The 14,927-nt window shown below is 47.5% G+C and overlaps 1 protein-coding gene across 3 annotated transcripts in view; it reads left to right on the forward strand.

Annotated features, from left to right (window-relative positions):
* PAPOLG (poly(A) polymerase gamma) overlaps window positions 1-14,927 on the forward strand; it is a 41,573-nt gene that overhangs the window by 19,177 nt on the left and 7,469 nt on the right. For 2 of the 3 annotated variants that reach the window (XM_053383698.1, XM_053383697.1), the window contains exons 9-17: window positions 1,515-1,653; window positions 4,737-4,809; window positions 6,384-6,504; window positions 7,998-8,082; window positions 10,287-10,340; window positions 11,260-11,379; window positions 11,995-12,104; window positions 13,412-13,533; window positions 13,629-13,801. In XM_053383698.1, coding sequence (XP_053239673.1) covers window positions 1,515-1,653; window positions 4,737-4,809; window positions 6,384-6,504; window positions 7,998-8,082; window positions 10,287-10,340; window positions 11,260-11,379; window positions 11,995-12,104; window positions 13,412-13,533; window positions 13,629-13,801 — 997 coding nt within the window. Of the gene's footprint in view, window positions 1-1,514; window positions 1,658-4,736; window positions 4,810-6,383; window positions 6,505-7,997; window positions 8,083-10,286; window positions 10,341-11,259; window positions 11,380-11,994; window positions 12,105-13,411; window positions 13,534-13,628; window positions 13,802-14,927 lie in introns of those variants that run through there. The other variant, XM_053383699.1, reaches the window with a different exon arrangement.

Raw genomic sequence — 14,927 nt, forward strand, 5'->3', positions numbered from 1 at the left:
TGTCATGTATAATGAGATAAGAATCCAATGTCTTTGTTCAGACCAGGTCTCTAACTGTAACTGGAAATATGATCAGAGTTCACAGAAATTACCGCATAGTTAGTAGAACATGGCTTCGGTACAGTTGTACCATAAAATCCCCTGTTGTAAAATGCATGTTGTTTTCAGCGAGTTCTTTGCATGCATTTAACTCCTTTAAGTTGCCCGCTCCTCTTCTTCGTTGTTGGGGAATCCTGAACCATGCCAAAGCTGCTGCTGCTGCTGCTACTGCTGCTCCCAAGCTGGCCTGTCAAATGCTAGTCATTTGCTCCCCTTTTAGGGATGTGCAGATCAGCAGTGTGGAGTCACCTTGCAGATCTGCCTCTGACTTGCATGCAGCTGTTGTCGTGTACATCATTAGACCATTGCTGGGCAGGTTGCTGAGACCTCTTGAGTATAGAGCAGTATATAAATTCAGCAAATAATGATAATAATGATAATAATAAGAAGTAGAAGGGATTAACATAAAGGTAAAGGTACGCCTAGGGACGCGGGTGGCGCTGTGGATTAAACCACAGAGCCTAGGACTTGCTGATCAGAAGGTCAGCGGTTTGAATCCCTGCGACGGGGTGAGCTCCCGTTGCTCGGTCCCTGGTCCTGCCAACCTAGCAGTTCGAAAGCACGTCAAAGTGCAAGGAGATAAATAGGTACCACTCCGGTGGGAAGGTAAACGGCGTTTCCGTGCGCTGCTCTGGTTTGCCAGAAGCGGCTTAGTCATGCTGGCCACATGACCCAGAAGCTATATGCCGGCTCCCTCAGCCAATAAAGCGAGATGAGCGCCGCAACCCCAGAGTCGGTCACAACTGGACCTAATGGTCAGGGGTCCCTTTACCTTTTAAAGGTACGCCTGACCATTAGGTCCAGTCGCAGACGACTCTGGGCTGGCAGTGCTCATCTCGCTCTACAGGCCGAGGAGCCGGCGTTTGTCCACAGACAGTGTTTCCGGGTCATGTGGCCAGCATGACTAAGCCACTTCTGGCAAACCAGAGCAGCGCACGGAAACGCCGTTTACCTTCCCGCTGAAGCGGTACCTATTTATCTACTTGCACTTTGATGTGCTTTTGAACTGCTAGGTTGGCAGGAGCAGGGACCAAGCAACGGGAGCTCACCCCGTCGTGGGGATTCAAACCGCGACCTTTCGATCAGCAAGCCCAAGCACCACAGTGGTTTAACCCACAGCACCACCCGTGTCCCATAACGTAGATGTATCACGCTTAAATTTTGATGGAAGGGCAATAGGCACCACAAGGGGGAGCTGTTTCAAAAGCAAATCATGCATTTGAATCCAAATCGGAACTAAAATTAAATACGCATTGCTGTGATTGCTTTTTCTAAGGCTCCTAGCCCCCCTTTTTTGGGGGGGGGAGATTATATAGTTGCTCTGCTGCGTATTTAAGCACTAGTTTTGCCCTCTGCTAACCTGAAACTATCTGAAACGCTTGGGAAATCTGAAGTGACAAATGTCTGCCTTTTAGGGCGTGGGATTTATTCAAATATGCTGGGATTTCTTGGTGGTGTTTCTTGGGCCATGTTGGTGGCGAGGACGTGTCAGCTGTATCCAAATGCATTGGCCTCGACGCTGGTTCATAAATTCTTCCTGGTTTTCTCCAGGTGGTAAGTATCTGGCCAGCCGTCACAATTCACAGATCGTATATGAACTAGATTATAACTAGGAAGAACACAGATCAGATCTGGGGCTGGCAGGATGTTGCCACTCAGTTACCACTGGCAAGTAAAGTACAGTGGTACCTCGGGTTAAGTACTTAATTCGTTCCGGAGGTCCGTTCTTAACCTGAAACTGTTCTTAACCTGAAGCACCACTTTAGCTAATGGGGCCTCCTGCTGCTGCCGTGCCACCGGAGTACGATTTCTGTTCTCATCCTGAAGCAAAGTTCTTAACCTGAAGCACTATTTCTGGGTTAGCAGAGTCTGTAACCTGAAGCGTATGTACCGTATTTTTCGCTCTATAAGACACACCAGACCATAAGACGCATCTAGTTTTTGGAGGAGGAAAACAAGAAAAAAAATATTCTGAATCCCAGAAGCCAGAACAGAAAGAGGGATCACTGCGCAGCAATCCCTCTTGCTGTTCTGGCTTCTGGGATAGCTGCGCAGCCTGCATTCGCTCCATAAGACGCACACACATTCCCCCTTACTTTTTAGGAGGGAAAAAGTGAGTCTTGTAGAGCAAAAAATACGGTAACTTGAGGTACCACTGTAACCATGAAATTGTGCGTTTCGGAATGGGGTGCCCTTGGAATCCACCCCACAGACTTTTAAGTAACTTGCCTTCAGTAAATGCACCTTTCTGCTGCCATCAAAATGTTTTCCTGGCCAGGAACGCCCCCTGAGTGTCTCCGCTGCTGTTTTGTTTAGAAGTGTGCTTTCAGATTCCGAGTTGTTGATATTGTGCATTGTCTTGTATGTCTTCAGGCACGCAAACAGCATAAATAAAGTGTACTCCTGAGAGTGCTATGTGAACGCCTCCCTAAAATTAACTCCCAGTTGGCCTTTCCCTTACCCTAGAACAGTGATGGCCAAACTTGGCCTTCCATCTGTTTTGGAACTACAACTCCCATCATCCCTAGCTAATAGGACCAGTGGTCAGGGATGATGGGAATTGTAGTCCCAAAACAGTTGGAGGGCCACGTTTGGCCATCACTGCCCCAGTAGGACAAGGGTGGCTTTTTATTGCCACAAAATTTATCTGCTGCTTCCTATATAAAGTGTCTTGAAGTAAAACAATGGTCACTTGCAATAGGATAAATTTTAAAAACCCTCACCTGATAAGAGCAAGAAATAGTTTTAAACGTCATCGGCCCCGTATTGTGGAATACTCTGCCAATAAAGATTTAGCAGGCACATTTTGCTTTTAACTTTTAAACACCTGCTAGAAAGTTTCCTATTGCAGGCGATTAAAACTACATATTTCCACAATGGTTAATTGATGTCTGTTTTCAACTTTTAAATGATTTTACTGTATGGTTTTCTGGTTTTTGTTAATATTTAATATTACCCCTTCATTAATATTTTTTACATGAAATGGTGGTCTGTACATATTTTTTATAAATAAGACTATTCCTATGCCGCCGTACTAAAAGACTTTAACACTACAGCAGGCTGCCTGAGAAAACAAGAATATGTTCACCTGGTTGCCTAAATGTCGACAGATAAAAGAGAGTGCTTCTTCTCACAACATATACTGTATTTTTCACCCTATAGGGCGCACCAGCCCATAGGACGCACCTAGTTTTTTGGGGGGGAATAAAGAAAAAAAATTTATTTCCCCCCCAGCCCCCAGAACAGGCTGCTATCCGCAAGCCTTGGGAGCCCAGTGGGAACTCCTGCCAGGCTCCCAAGGCTTGCGGATAGCTTCCTGAAGCCTGGAGAGCGAGAGGGGTCGGTGCGCAACGACCCCTCTCTCTCTCCAGGCTTCAGCGAAAGCCTGCATTCGCCCCATAGGACGCACACACATTTCCCCTTCATTTTTGGAGGGGGAAAAGTGCGTCCTATAGGGCGAAAAATAGGGTAGTTAAAACTATGGAATTTGCTCCCAGGGGAGGTCTTGATAGCCACCAACATGGCTTGCTTTAAAAGTGGATTTGAGAAATTCACAGAGGACAAGGCTATCACTGGGTGAGCCATTGGCCTGATTCAGCAGGCTTGTCTTACGATAATGATAGCACCAGGCACACCCACCCTTCAGAGAGTCTTTCCCAGCCAGGGAGCCACCACTGAAAAGGCCCTTTGTGTTGCTGCCCTTTGTACCTCCCTTGGAAGGAACGTGCAACAGCGGCCTGAGGAGCAATTGGGAGCAGGTCTTATGGCTGTACAGTCATACCTCATGTTACGTTTGCTTCAGGTTGCGCGTTTTCACTTTGCGTCCCACGGCGATCCGGAAGTACCGGAAAGGGTTACTTCCGGGTTTTGCCACTTGTGCATGCGCGGACATGGAAAACAATGTCACGCACATGCGCAGAAGTGGCAAATTACGACCCGCGCGTGCACAGATGCGGACGCGGGTTGCATTCTTTTCAGGTTGTGAACAGGCCTCCGGAACGGATCCCATTCGCAACCAGAGGTACTACGAACCATTTCGTCTTCCCTGCCCTCCACCCCACCCACCCCCAGCCAACTTTACAGGGAAATGTGAATGCTTGAATTCAAAGGTGCTCACAGTTCTTTGAACTTCATTCGAACAGTATGACCCTTGGCCTAATTGGTGTTCCCATGTTGTAAATAATACCACTCTTACAAATGTATTTGCACTTTATACTTAAGATTTTCTGCATGTAATAAACAGACAAGCAAATTGTGCCCCACCCATCTGACTGGTTGCCTCAGCCACCTCTGGGCAGCTTCCAACGAATACAAAAGCGCAGTAAAATGGTACCTCGGGTTAAGAACTTAATTTGTTCTGGAGGTCCGTTCTTAACCTGAAACTGTTCTTAACCTGAAGCACCACTTTAGCTAATGGGGCCTGCTGCTGCTGCTGCGCCGCTGCTGCGTGATTTCTGTTCTCATCCTGAAGCAAATTTCTTAACCCGGGGTACTGTTTCTGTAACCTGAAGCGTCTGTAACCCGAGGTACCACTGTACAGGCATTACCTGCGGATGTCTTCACCGATATGGATAACTGACATGCAGCTTTCTAGACGGCGGTATGCACTTGGTTTCGCTCACCTGCTCTCTTTTCAGGGAATGGCCCAATCCAGTCTTGTTGAAAGAGCCCGAAGAGAGCAACCTCAACTTGCCGGCCTGGGACCCCAGGGTTCGTAGAGCACATTGCCTTGAAAACCATCCTGTATCCCCCGGCGTCAGTGGTAGCAGCCTTGTGAGAGTGTTGCTGCTCTTTTAGTCGGGGGGGGGAGGAGAACTGACCCATACTGAGCCCTCTTGATTCTCCAGGACACCAGCAGCAGCTTTGACAAGCCTGCCACCTGACAAAGGTGTCCTTACTGAGAGGCATTGCATTCTATGGGACAACATAAATCTCTCCTTTGGTAATCCTCACAGAACTCTAGCCCAATGGTTGCCATTAATTTGATTTTGAATTGATTTTAGAATGAATTGATTTTAGAATGCTGTATTACTTTTACTGTTGTTAGCCGCTCTGAGCCCAGCTTCAGCTGGGGAGGGCGGCATATACCGTATTTTTCGCTCTATAAGACGCACCAGACCACAAGACGCACCTAGTTTTTGGAGGAGGAAAACAAGAAAAAAAATATTCTGAATCTCAGAAGCCAGAACAGCAAGAGGGATCGCTGCGCAGTGAAAGCAGCAATCCCTCTTGCTGTTCTGGCTTCTGGGATAGCTGCGCAGCCTGCATTTGCTCCATAAGACGCACACATATTTTCCCTTACTTTTTAGTGAGTTGTAGAGCAAAAAATACGGTAAATGAAATATTATTATTATTATTATTATTATTATCATCATCATCATCATCATCATCATCATCACCATCATCATCTGCTTCACCCAGAGGCACAGTTGCTGGGGTTGGGGGAGAGACATTCCCTTGCCCCTACGAAACAGGAAGCAAGGTGGAGTGGAATGCAAAGTTCAGGAATAATATGCCCCGCTTGGTTATAAATTCTGAGGCTATACACCTGCCTACCTTTTATAGGGTATCCAGCTAAACAGTTCCACTAGTGCAGTGTTTTTAAGCAGCACAACAGAAATTCCCCTCCAAAATTGTTCCAGAGGGTTGGGGGAACCTGGAAATGGATTTGGGGGGCATGAGGGGAGAAGAGAAGATGGGGCAGTTCCATTGTGTCGCTTAAACCGTTTTTAACATTGTGTAATACTGTATTTTCATATTAATGTGTCTTCATTGTTGTGACCTGCCCTGGGACCTTAGGATGAAGTGCACATAATGTTTGTAGTAGTAATAAGAATAATAAAACGTTGAGTTGGAGGCCATCTGTACTGTGTTATCAACTAACTAATTAAGTCATTGAATCTGTATACCGACCTTCATCCGAAGATCACAGGGCGGTTCACAGCGTAATAATACAAAATGAGAATCCAAAATACACAATATAAACTGCAACTTGTGGTAGCAAATTCTATAGTTTAACTCTGATGGCATAACAGGGAATCAGATACACACACCAGAGATTAGGCTTTCAGTGACTACTATGGCTGTGAAAAAACACTGGTATGCTTCTGAATGCCTGTTGCTTGAGATCATGACTGGGGAGAGCGCTGTTGCCCTTGTGTCCTGCTTAGAGGCTTCGCATGGGCCTCTGTTCAGCCATTGTAAGAACAAGATGCTGGACTAGATGGGGCCTTGGTCTGACCCAGCAGGGCTCTTACGTTCTTATAATCCTTCACCTGCCACAGGTAAATCCATCAGACAGGTATCACCTGATGCCCATCATCACCCCAGCGTATCCACAACAGAACTCCACGTATAATGTGTCGACTTCAACCAGAGCGGTAATGGTAGAAGAATTCAAATACGGTAAGCCACCTTGATATATATTCCCAAATGGTGGGGTATAAACACTTTTGAGCTAGCAGTGTGTGGTTCTCCCAGAGACCATAGATGCAGGCTGATGAGGGTCAACCTCCCTCGGGAAGTAGTGGACTCTCCTTCCTTTGAGGTAAAGGTTGAGTGGCCATCTGCCATGGATGCTTTTGCTAAGGTTCCTGCATTGCAGAGGGTTGGACTAGATGACCCTCGGGTCCCTTCCAGTGCTACAATTCTATGATTCTATGATAGTGGGAACAGAAGGAGAAGTTGGAAGTGGGAAGGGCACTGTCTGGAAGAGGATACTTATGGCCAAAAGAGATGTATCTGGTTCTTGATTGCATAAGACTTGATATAATAATAATAATTTATTATTTATACCCCGCCCATCTGGCTGAGTTTCCCCAGCCACTCTGGGCAGCTCCCAATCGAGTGTTAAAAACAATACAGCATTAAATATTAAAAACTTCCCTAAACAGGGCTGCCTTCAGATGTCTTTTAAAGATAGGATAGCTGCTTATTTCCTTCACATCTGTAGGGAGGGCATTCCACAGGGCGGGTGCCACTACCGAGAAGGCCCTCTGTCTGGTTCCCTGTAACCTCATTTCTCACAAGGGAACCGCCAGAAGGCCCTCGGAGCTGGACCTCAGTGTCTGAGCTGAACGATTGGGGTGGAGACAGTCCTTCAGGTATACAGGACCAAGGCTGTTTAGGGCTTGAAAGGTCAGCACCAACACTTTGAATTGTGCTCGGAAACCTACTGGGAGCCAATGCAGATCTCTCAGGACCGGTGTTATGTGATCCCGACGGCCACTCTCAGTCACCAGTCTAGCTGCCACATTCTGGATTAATTGCAGTTTCTGGGTCACCTTCAAAGGTTAGATAGAGCGCATTGCAGTAGTCCAAGCAGAAGATAACTAGAGCATGCAGCACTCTGGCGAGACAGTCTATGGCCAGCTAGGGTCTCAGCCTGCGTACCAGATGAAGCTGGTAAACAGCTGCCCTGGACACAGAATTGACCTGTGCATCCATGGACAGCTGTGAGTCCAAAATGACTCCCAGGCTGCGCACCTGGTCCTTCAGGGGCACAGTTACCCCATTCTGGACCAGGGCTTCCTCCACACCTGCCTACCTCCTGTCCCCCCAAAACAGTACTTCTGTCTTGTCAGGATTCAACCTTAATTGGTTAGCTGCCATCCATCCTCCAACCTCCTCCAGACACTCACGCAGGACCTTCACCGCCTTCACTGGTTCTGATTAGAAAGAGGAGTAGAGCTGGGTGTCATCTGGGTGTCTCTATGGTTTGCAATTTCCCCCCTTAGTCTCAGTGCTGTGAGTTGAGCCAAGTAGCCTTTGAGTTCCCTTTCCCAACTTGTGCTCCCCCAGTTCCAGTTCTGTGAAGGCACCCCAAGGCCACCCAACTCAGAAGATCTGCAAAAGCTTTATAACAAAAGCACTTACATTGTGGTTTTGTGTCTGTGCAGGTCTTGTGGTTACAGACGAGATTCTTCAAGGGAAATCAGACTGGTCAAAGCTGCTTGAGCCGTCCAACTTCTTTCAAAAGTACAAGTATGTGAGAGTACCCGGGCTTTCAAAGCCCCTATTGAAGCAGTTGTAGCTGGCAGAGCTTACACAAGTTTTAAAACAACGTAAGATCAGAATAACAATAACTTCCCAGCAGAGCAGGTAAAAATTCTTCTGTGAAAAAAAGTACAAGCTTGTTACCGGGCAGCCCTCCCTAGGGGAAGGTGTTGCAGAGGCAAGGAACCACAACAAAGATTCCTTGTTTCTGGTAGTCACCCACTTGCCTCTGATGGTGGAGGGCCTTAGAGCATGGGTAGGCAAACTAAGGCCCAGGGGCCGGATCCGGCCCAATTGCCTTCTAAATCTGGTTCGCGGATGGTCCGGGAATCAGCGTGTTTTTAGTAGAATGTGTCCTTTTATTTAAAATGCATCTCTGTGTTATTCGTGGGGCATAGGAATTCGTTCATTTTGGGGGGGGGACTTTTCCAGCCCCCGACAAGGTCTGAGGGACAGTGGACCGCCCCCCCTGCTGAAAAACTTTGCTGACCCCTGCCTTAGAGGAAGGCCTTAATATGTACTCTGGCAGGTTCATGTTGGAGGATGTGATCTTTTAGGTACCCAGGTCCCAAGCCGCTTAAAGGTAAAGGGACCCCTGACCATTAGGTCCAGTCGTGAACAACTCTGGGGTTGCGGCGCTTATCTCGCTTTCTTGGCCGAGGGAGCCAGCGTTTGTCCACAGACAGCTTCCAGGTCATGTGGCCAGCATGACTAAGCCGCTTCTGGCGAACCAGAGCAGCACACGGAAATGCCATTTACCTTCCCGCAGGAGCGGTACCTATTTATCTACTTGCAATTTGACGTGCTTTTGAACTGTTAGGTTGGCAGGAGCAGGGACCGAGCAACAGAAGGTCACCCCGTCGCGGGGATTCGAACCGCCGACCTTCTGATCGGCAAGTCCTAAACTCTGTGGTTTAACCCACAGCACCACCCGCGTCCTGGTTCCCCAAGCCGCTTAGGGCCCTTCAAAGATTTAAACTGGCACTTAAAATTGTGCTCAGATGGACTGGGAGCCGATGAAGTCATACCAGAACTGAGATGCAGTTACAGAAAGGTAGCCGTGTTGGTCTGCCATAGTCAAAACAAAAAAATTGCCATCAAATGCCAACAGTGTCCTTCAGCTCTCTATATTGGACAAACAGGCCAAACCTTACGCCAAAGAATAAATGGACATAAATCGGACATCAAGAATCACAAGACAGAGAAACCAGTAGGATAACACTTCAATCTCCCAGGACATTCTATACAAGATCTCAAAGTAGCTGTTTTACTACAAAGGAATTTCAGAAATAGACTGGAAAGAGAAGCTGCTGAATTGCAACTCATTACCAAACTTAAAACCATGGAGAGACCTGGTCTGAACAAAGACATTGGATTCTTATCTCATTATACATGACAAAGCCATTTTTCACCTTCTCACCCCTTGCTTTTTCCTGTAAGACCTATTGCAGTCGTTAAGAGTCGTCAACAGGCTCATCACAGCTATCTGCCAATCACCCATTCCCACCACCCTTCTGAGTAATACCCCTCCCCACCTTCTCACTATATAGAAGGATCTGGCAACTTCTGTTTCAGTGTATCTGAAGAAGTGTGCATGCACACGAAAGCTCATACCAAGAACTAACTTAGTTGGTCTTTAAGGTGCTACTGGAAGGAAAAACTTTTTTTTGTCAGAACTGAGATATGTATGCCCAGCCCTAATTACCAATTTTATTCTGCTAAAATAAAAGAAACTCCGTAATCCCACAGCCATTCTTCTTACAGACCTTCCCCTTGGTAGAAGCTTTAAACTCTTCTTAAGCATTAAATTGATCCAAGCAACTAGGCCAGAAATGGGAAGAGATGTTGACCTGTAAGCCATTGGGACGCAGGTTCTGTGCGCTGCTCTGGTTCACCAGAAGCGGCTTAGTCATGCTGGCCACATGACCCGGAAGCTGTCTGCGGACAAACGCTGGCTCCCTCGGCCAATAAAGCGAGATGAGCGCCGCAACCCCAGAGTCAGCCACGACTGGACCTAATGGTCAGGGGTCCCTTTACCTTTAAGCCATTGGAAATATGTGGGGATAGGCTTCTCCTTACAGAAGAAATGGGAGAAAGGCTGAAGAGGACGTGAAAGTTGTCTAGCGCTTTGGAAAGGCCTTTTATTAAAATGGTTGAAAAAAGATCACATTAGCATTGCTTTACGTTTCCAGGCATTACATTGTGTTGACTGCCAGTTCCTCAACTGAAGAACACCATTTGGAATGGTAAGTCTCTGAAAACTCTGGATGTTAGATTTTCAATGTGATGATAATATGATTTGGGGAGGGGGTGAACAGGGGTAATAGGCTGGAGACATGCCCTGTCCGTCAGAGCTTCTTACCCTAGAATGGCAGGACATCTGATGACTGTGCCAATAACTTGCATTCAAGTGCTCAGCTCAGAGTAAAATGCACAGAGGTCTCAGACCTGCAGCCTTTATGGTGCTTTCAAACAAAGCAAAAACCTCACTACTGTTTGGTTTATTATTGGGGTTCCTTTGAACATGCTTTGATTTTTTATTTCTAAGTTGCCTTGAGTATGAGAGTTGGGGCGCCCAGCTTACATAAATACAGTGGTACCTCGGGTTAAGTACTTAATTCATTCCAGAGCTCCGTTCTCAACCTGAAACTGTTCTTAACCTGAAGCACCACTTTAGCTAATGGGGCCTCCCGCTGCCGCCGCGCCCCCAGAGCACGATTTCTGTTCTCATCCTGAAGCAAAGTTCTTAACCCGAGGTACTATTTCTGGGTTAGCGGAGTCTGTAACCTGAAGCGTATGTAACCTGAGGTACCACTGTAAAACAATACAGGCATGGCCACACACGCATCACGCTGAACCCAGAAGCAGTCCGAAAACATTACAAAAGGGGACTGGGTGGGGTGCTTGCAGGCTTTTTCAGATACATGTGATGTCACTTAAATATGCGGTGCCTTGGAACGTAACCCCTGCATAAATTGGAGTTGCCTGTAAATCAAAAACGTGCACCTCCTGGTCCAGTCTTAAAACTTTGGTTTGTTGCAGTACACCCATTGGGCCACGTGGTGTCACCCTTCAGTTGGTGGTTAGAAGTAAATCGGGCAGCCTTCAGTAAAACTGTTAACTGAAACTTCATTTTGCATATTTTTCTCGTGTTTGTGTTTTTAGGGTCGGCCTGGTAGAATCGAAAATCCGCGTGCTTGTTGGAAACATGGAACGGAATGAATGTATTGCAATCGCCCAAGTGAATCCGCAGTCCTTCCCAGGGAGTAAGGAAAAATTCAAAGAGTGAGTTGATGCTTCGTTGGCTACTTGAGCCCGTGAAAATGTAGCGGCATTGGGGTGTAAACTTCTTGTTGTGATGGCAAGAACAGATTCCCTTGAGGAGTCCTTGGAAGGGAGTTTTTCAGAGAAAGATTAGCCGATATCATAGCTGTCAACTTTTCTCTTTTCTTGCAAGGAATCCTATTTGGAATAAGGGAATTTCCCTTAAAAAAAGGAAAACATTGACAGCTATGGCCGATATGAACATGAGTGCCAACAAATCCCCGATTACTGGCTATTCCTTCCCTGCAGCCTGGCTTTTCCTGAGCCAGAAAGGAGGCAGGGGACAGTAAACTACTGCCTGGGGAATGCATTTTGCAGAACTGCTTGGTAGGTAGAGGAAGAATTGAGTATCTGCCAGCTGATTCTCACGTCTGTTAGTGCCCTGTCCCTGCAATAGGGTAACAAGAGAAGCATAGCGGTTCAGAGCCTTGCAGTGTAGCCCTTTCCTGTGTGTCACCTGGAGCTCTCTGCCCTGCCTCAATATTACTGAAACATCATGCCGGTTTTCCTTGGCAACTTTGCTGACATCTCGCCAGTCCTTTCAGTTCATATGCTGTTCTGGAACTTTCCCTTCAGGAGCGACTTTGTGTCTGTATGGTTTCTGGGGATAATTTTTAAGAAAGCGGAGAATGCAGAGAGTGTCTGCGTTGACTTGACCTACGATATCCAGTCGTTCACGGACACAGGTAAACAAACTCCTTCTCTTCTTGGTGAAAGTCTTGCCTCTGGACGGGCTAAGGTTGCTTGCCTGTTTCCCAAAGGGTTGCCTCACTTTGGTATAAATTAGTGCCTATACTAGAATCAAGTTCTGATGGTAGTTGGAAGCTTTGCTCCCACTGTCCCCGTGTGTGTGTGTGTGTGTGTGTGTGTTGACATCGACAAGCCTTCTGATGAGGTTATGTGCTTAGTCTTGTGAAATATGAGAAAGAAGCATTGCTTGCTAACCATCCAGCAACTCTCTTTGCAACATAACAGTATAATCCTCTGTGCTCAGAAAAACTTTGCTTCTTCATCTCCTTTTGAAAGAAAAGGCCCTAGAGCAGGGGTAGCCAACATGGTGCCCTCCAGATGCTGTGGTATCTGAAGACACGAAAGCTCATGCCAGTAACAAACTTAGTTGGTCTCTAAGGCGCTACTGGAAGGATTTTTTTTATTTTGTTTCAACTACGGCAGACCTACCTGTAACTATTACAACACCTGTTGTCCCAGATCAAAGGGAATGCTGGCTGGGGCTGATGGGAACTGGAAGCCAGAGGGCACCATCTTGGCTAATCTAGTGCTGGAAAGTCGCTCATTCCTTAATGCCACCTAACTATTGTGCCTCTGCAACCTCCTTGATTGCGGGTATTCCCCCTTAGCCCATTAAATAACATCTAATCAGTTCTGTTTACACTGAACATGACAGATCTGCTCTTGGAAGCACTGGAATACTGGAGGGTGGCGGGAGGGTCAGTGCGTTCTCAAAATACACCGTGCTAAGCTTAAAGCTTTCACCTCCCACCTTCCAGTGCTGCTACTTGCTGGGATTCTGTGTGATGCCTTAACATTCTAAGTAGCTACCCAAGCTGTGCTTCGATGGAGAACTGAACAGTTCTTCCCCACCCTCTGCAGTTTCCCGGGCCACACTGGGCTCTCTTATTTTGACTTCTGATATACCCTAGTGAGCAGTCACAGTCCCCACCCTACCAATAAAATCAATAAACCAATAAATCGCCGTCTGTGCTGATTCTCTCCCTTAGCTCTTAGCTCCTGATGTCAGGTTTAAAAGGCAGTGGTGCCCCCTAAGAGCTATTTGAACAGCTTGGTAGCCAAACTACCAGGGCATGCCTTCATCTGTGCACCTGTTCTGTAAGCCCCACAGTGTACTTCTCTGTGGGGCAGAGCTTGCATGGGCTGTGAATGGAGGAGGCTGTCGCTGCAGCAGAATAAGCAGCAGCTCACTTCGCTGTGCAGCCTTCCTTGATCTGCTTGACCTTCTTTCTCCTGCCTTAAGTTTATCGGCAGGCGAATAATATCAGCCTGTTGAAAGAAGGCATGAAGATCGAAGCTGCTCACGTGAGGAAGAAACAGCTCCACAATTACTTGCCTGCAGACGTCTTGCAGAAGAGAAAAAAGGTGAGCCCAAATTCTGGACTTTCCGTTTTATTTTTATTAAAAAAACAAACCCTTTAGTTGCAGGTCTGCGAACTTAAGTCAGTTTTTCTCAACAGAGTATGCCAGACATAAGCCAAAACATTGGTGGACCTGTGTTGAGAAACACATCTGCGGACGACAGCTGCTTGGGCAGGTACAGGGACGTAGGCGTTGGGACACAATCCAGGGCTCTTCCACCTTTCAGCAGCGTGGCAAAACCCAGCAGCAGTTCTTCGAAAGAATCTGAAAGGTGGGCATTGTCTTAATACGTTCTGTGTTGCTGCATCAATGTTGCGTGGCGAGTTCCCGTCTCCCCCCATGGAAATACAGACACAGGACACAAGAATTCGAGTTAATGGCTCAAATTAGGCCACAACTTTATTGATTACAGGAATTGAGCGGTATTGGCTTAGGCATTGGTCCTAACAACTAACCGGCTTGAAGGCCAGTAAGGGTTAACCACCAGTGGGAGGAGTCCTGCTGAGGCACGTCAACTAGGACCTCCCCCCGGGGTCACCGCGCGGTGGCGTGCTGTGGGCCCACACCTCCTTAGGCTTAGGACAAGGCCATGCCCCCTGGAATCCAGGTCAGCTGCAGCAAGGAAAAGAGGGGGGGCCTAAGTAGGCGAGGCCACGCCCCAATTGGCTGGCACGGGCTATGACGCGGCCAAGGATTCCCTGCTATCGCGTGGGGCTGGAGCCAGCCCCCACGAGTGTGGGGAGGGGCGTGAAGCCCGCAACCCCACCTCCTCCCTAGCTTGGAAGTAGCTTTCCGTTGCTCCAGAAGCGGCTTAGTCCTGCTGGCCACATGACCCAGAAAGCTGTCTGTGGAAAAACGCTGGCTCCCTCGGCCTGAAGTGAGATGAGCGCCGCAACTGTTGGGATATTCCGTTCCGCCTTAAGGAACAGGCATGATTGTTGCATGTCACATGCCTGTTTACACTCCAACACAGCTTGCTGGGAACTTCCATTTGTGTATAGCTTTTGCTTTAGCTGTCTTGCTTTGGACACGAAGGAGATCAGACATGTTTCCTTTTGTCCTGATGTACGCTGAATAAACTGCTTGTAAATATGCTCACACAGCCTCTCCTGCCACTTCTGTTTGCGCAGCTTTTACTCTCTGAGTAGCGTGCCCTAGCTTCTGAAGCTCAGGTCACAGATTCATGCTGCACCAAGGACTGGAGTTTGCCCGGCACACCGGCTGGTGGGCTGGAGCCAGCTGGTGGGCCTGCCAATTGCCCCCGTTTCCTTTGTTGCATGCATGCCAACAGCAATCCCATAGTCACCTCTGACTGGACTTCACCATCCATGGGTCTTTTACCTTTTTAAAAAATGTCAATGCTTGTACCATTTTCAAAGCCTCGCTTCTGTCTTAAA

The sequence above is a fragment of the Podarcis raffonei genome, chromosome 3 (genome assembly GCF_027172205.1).
Source record: "Podarcis raffonei isolate rPodRaf1 chromosome 3, rPodRaf1.pri, whole genome shotgun sequence".
In the NCBI taxonomy this organism is placed as follows: Eukaryota; Metazoa; Chordata; class Lepidosauria; order Squamata; family Lacertidae; genus Podarcis; species Podarcis raffonei.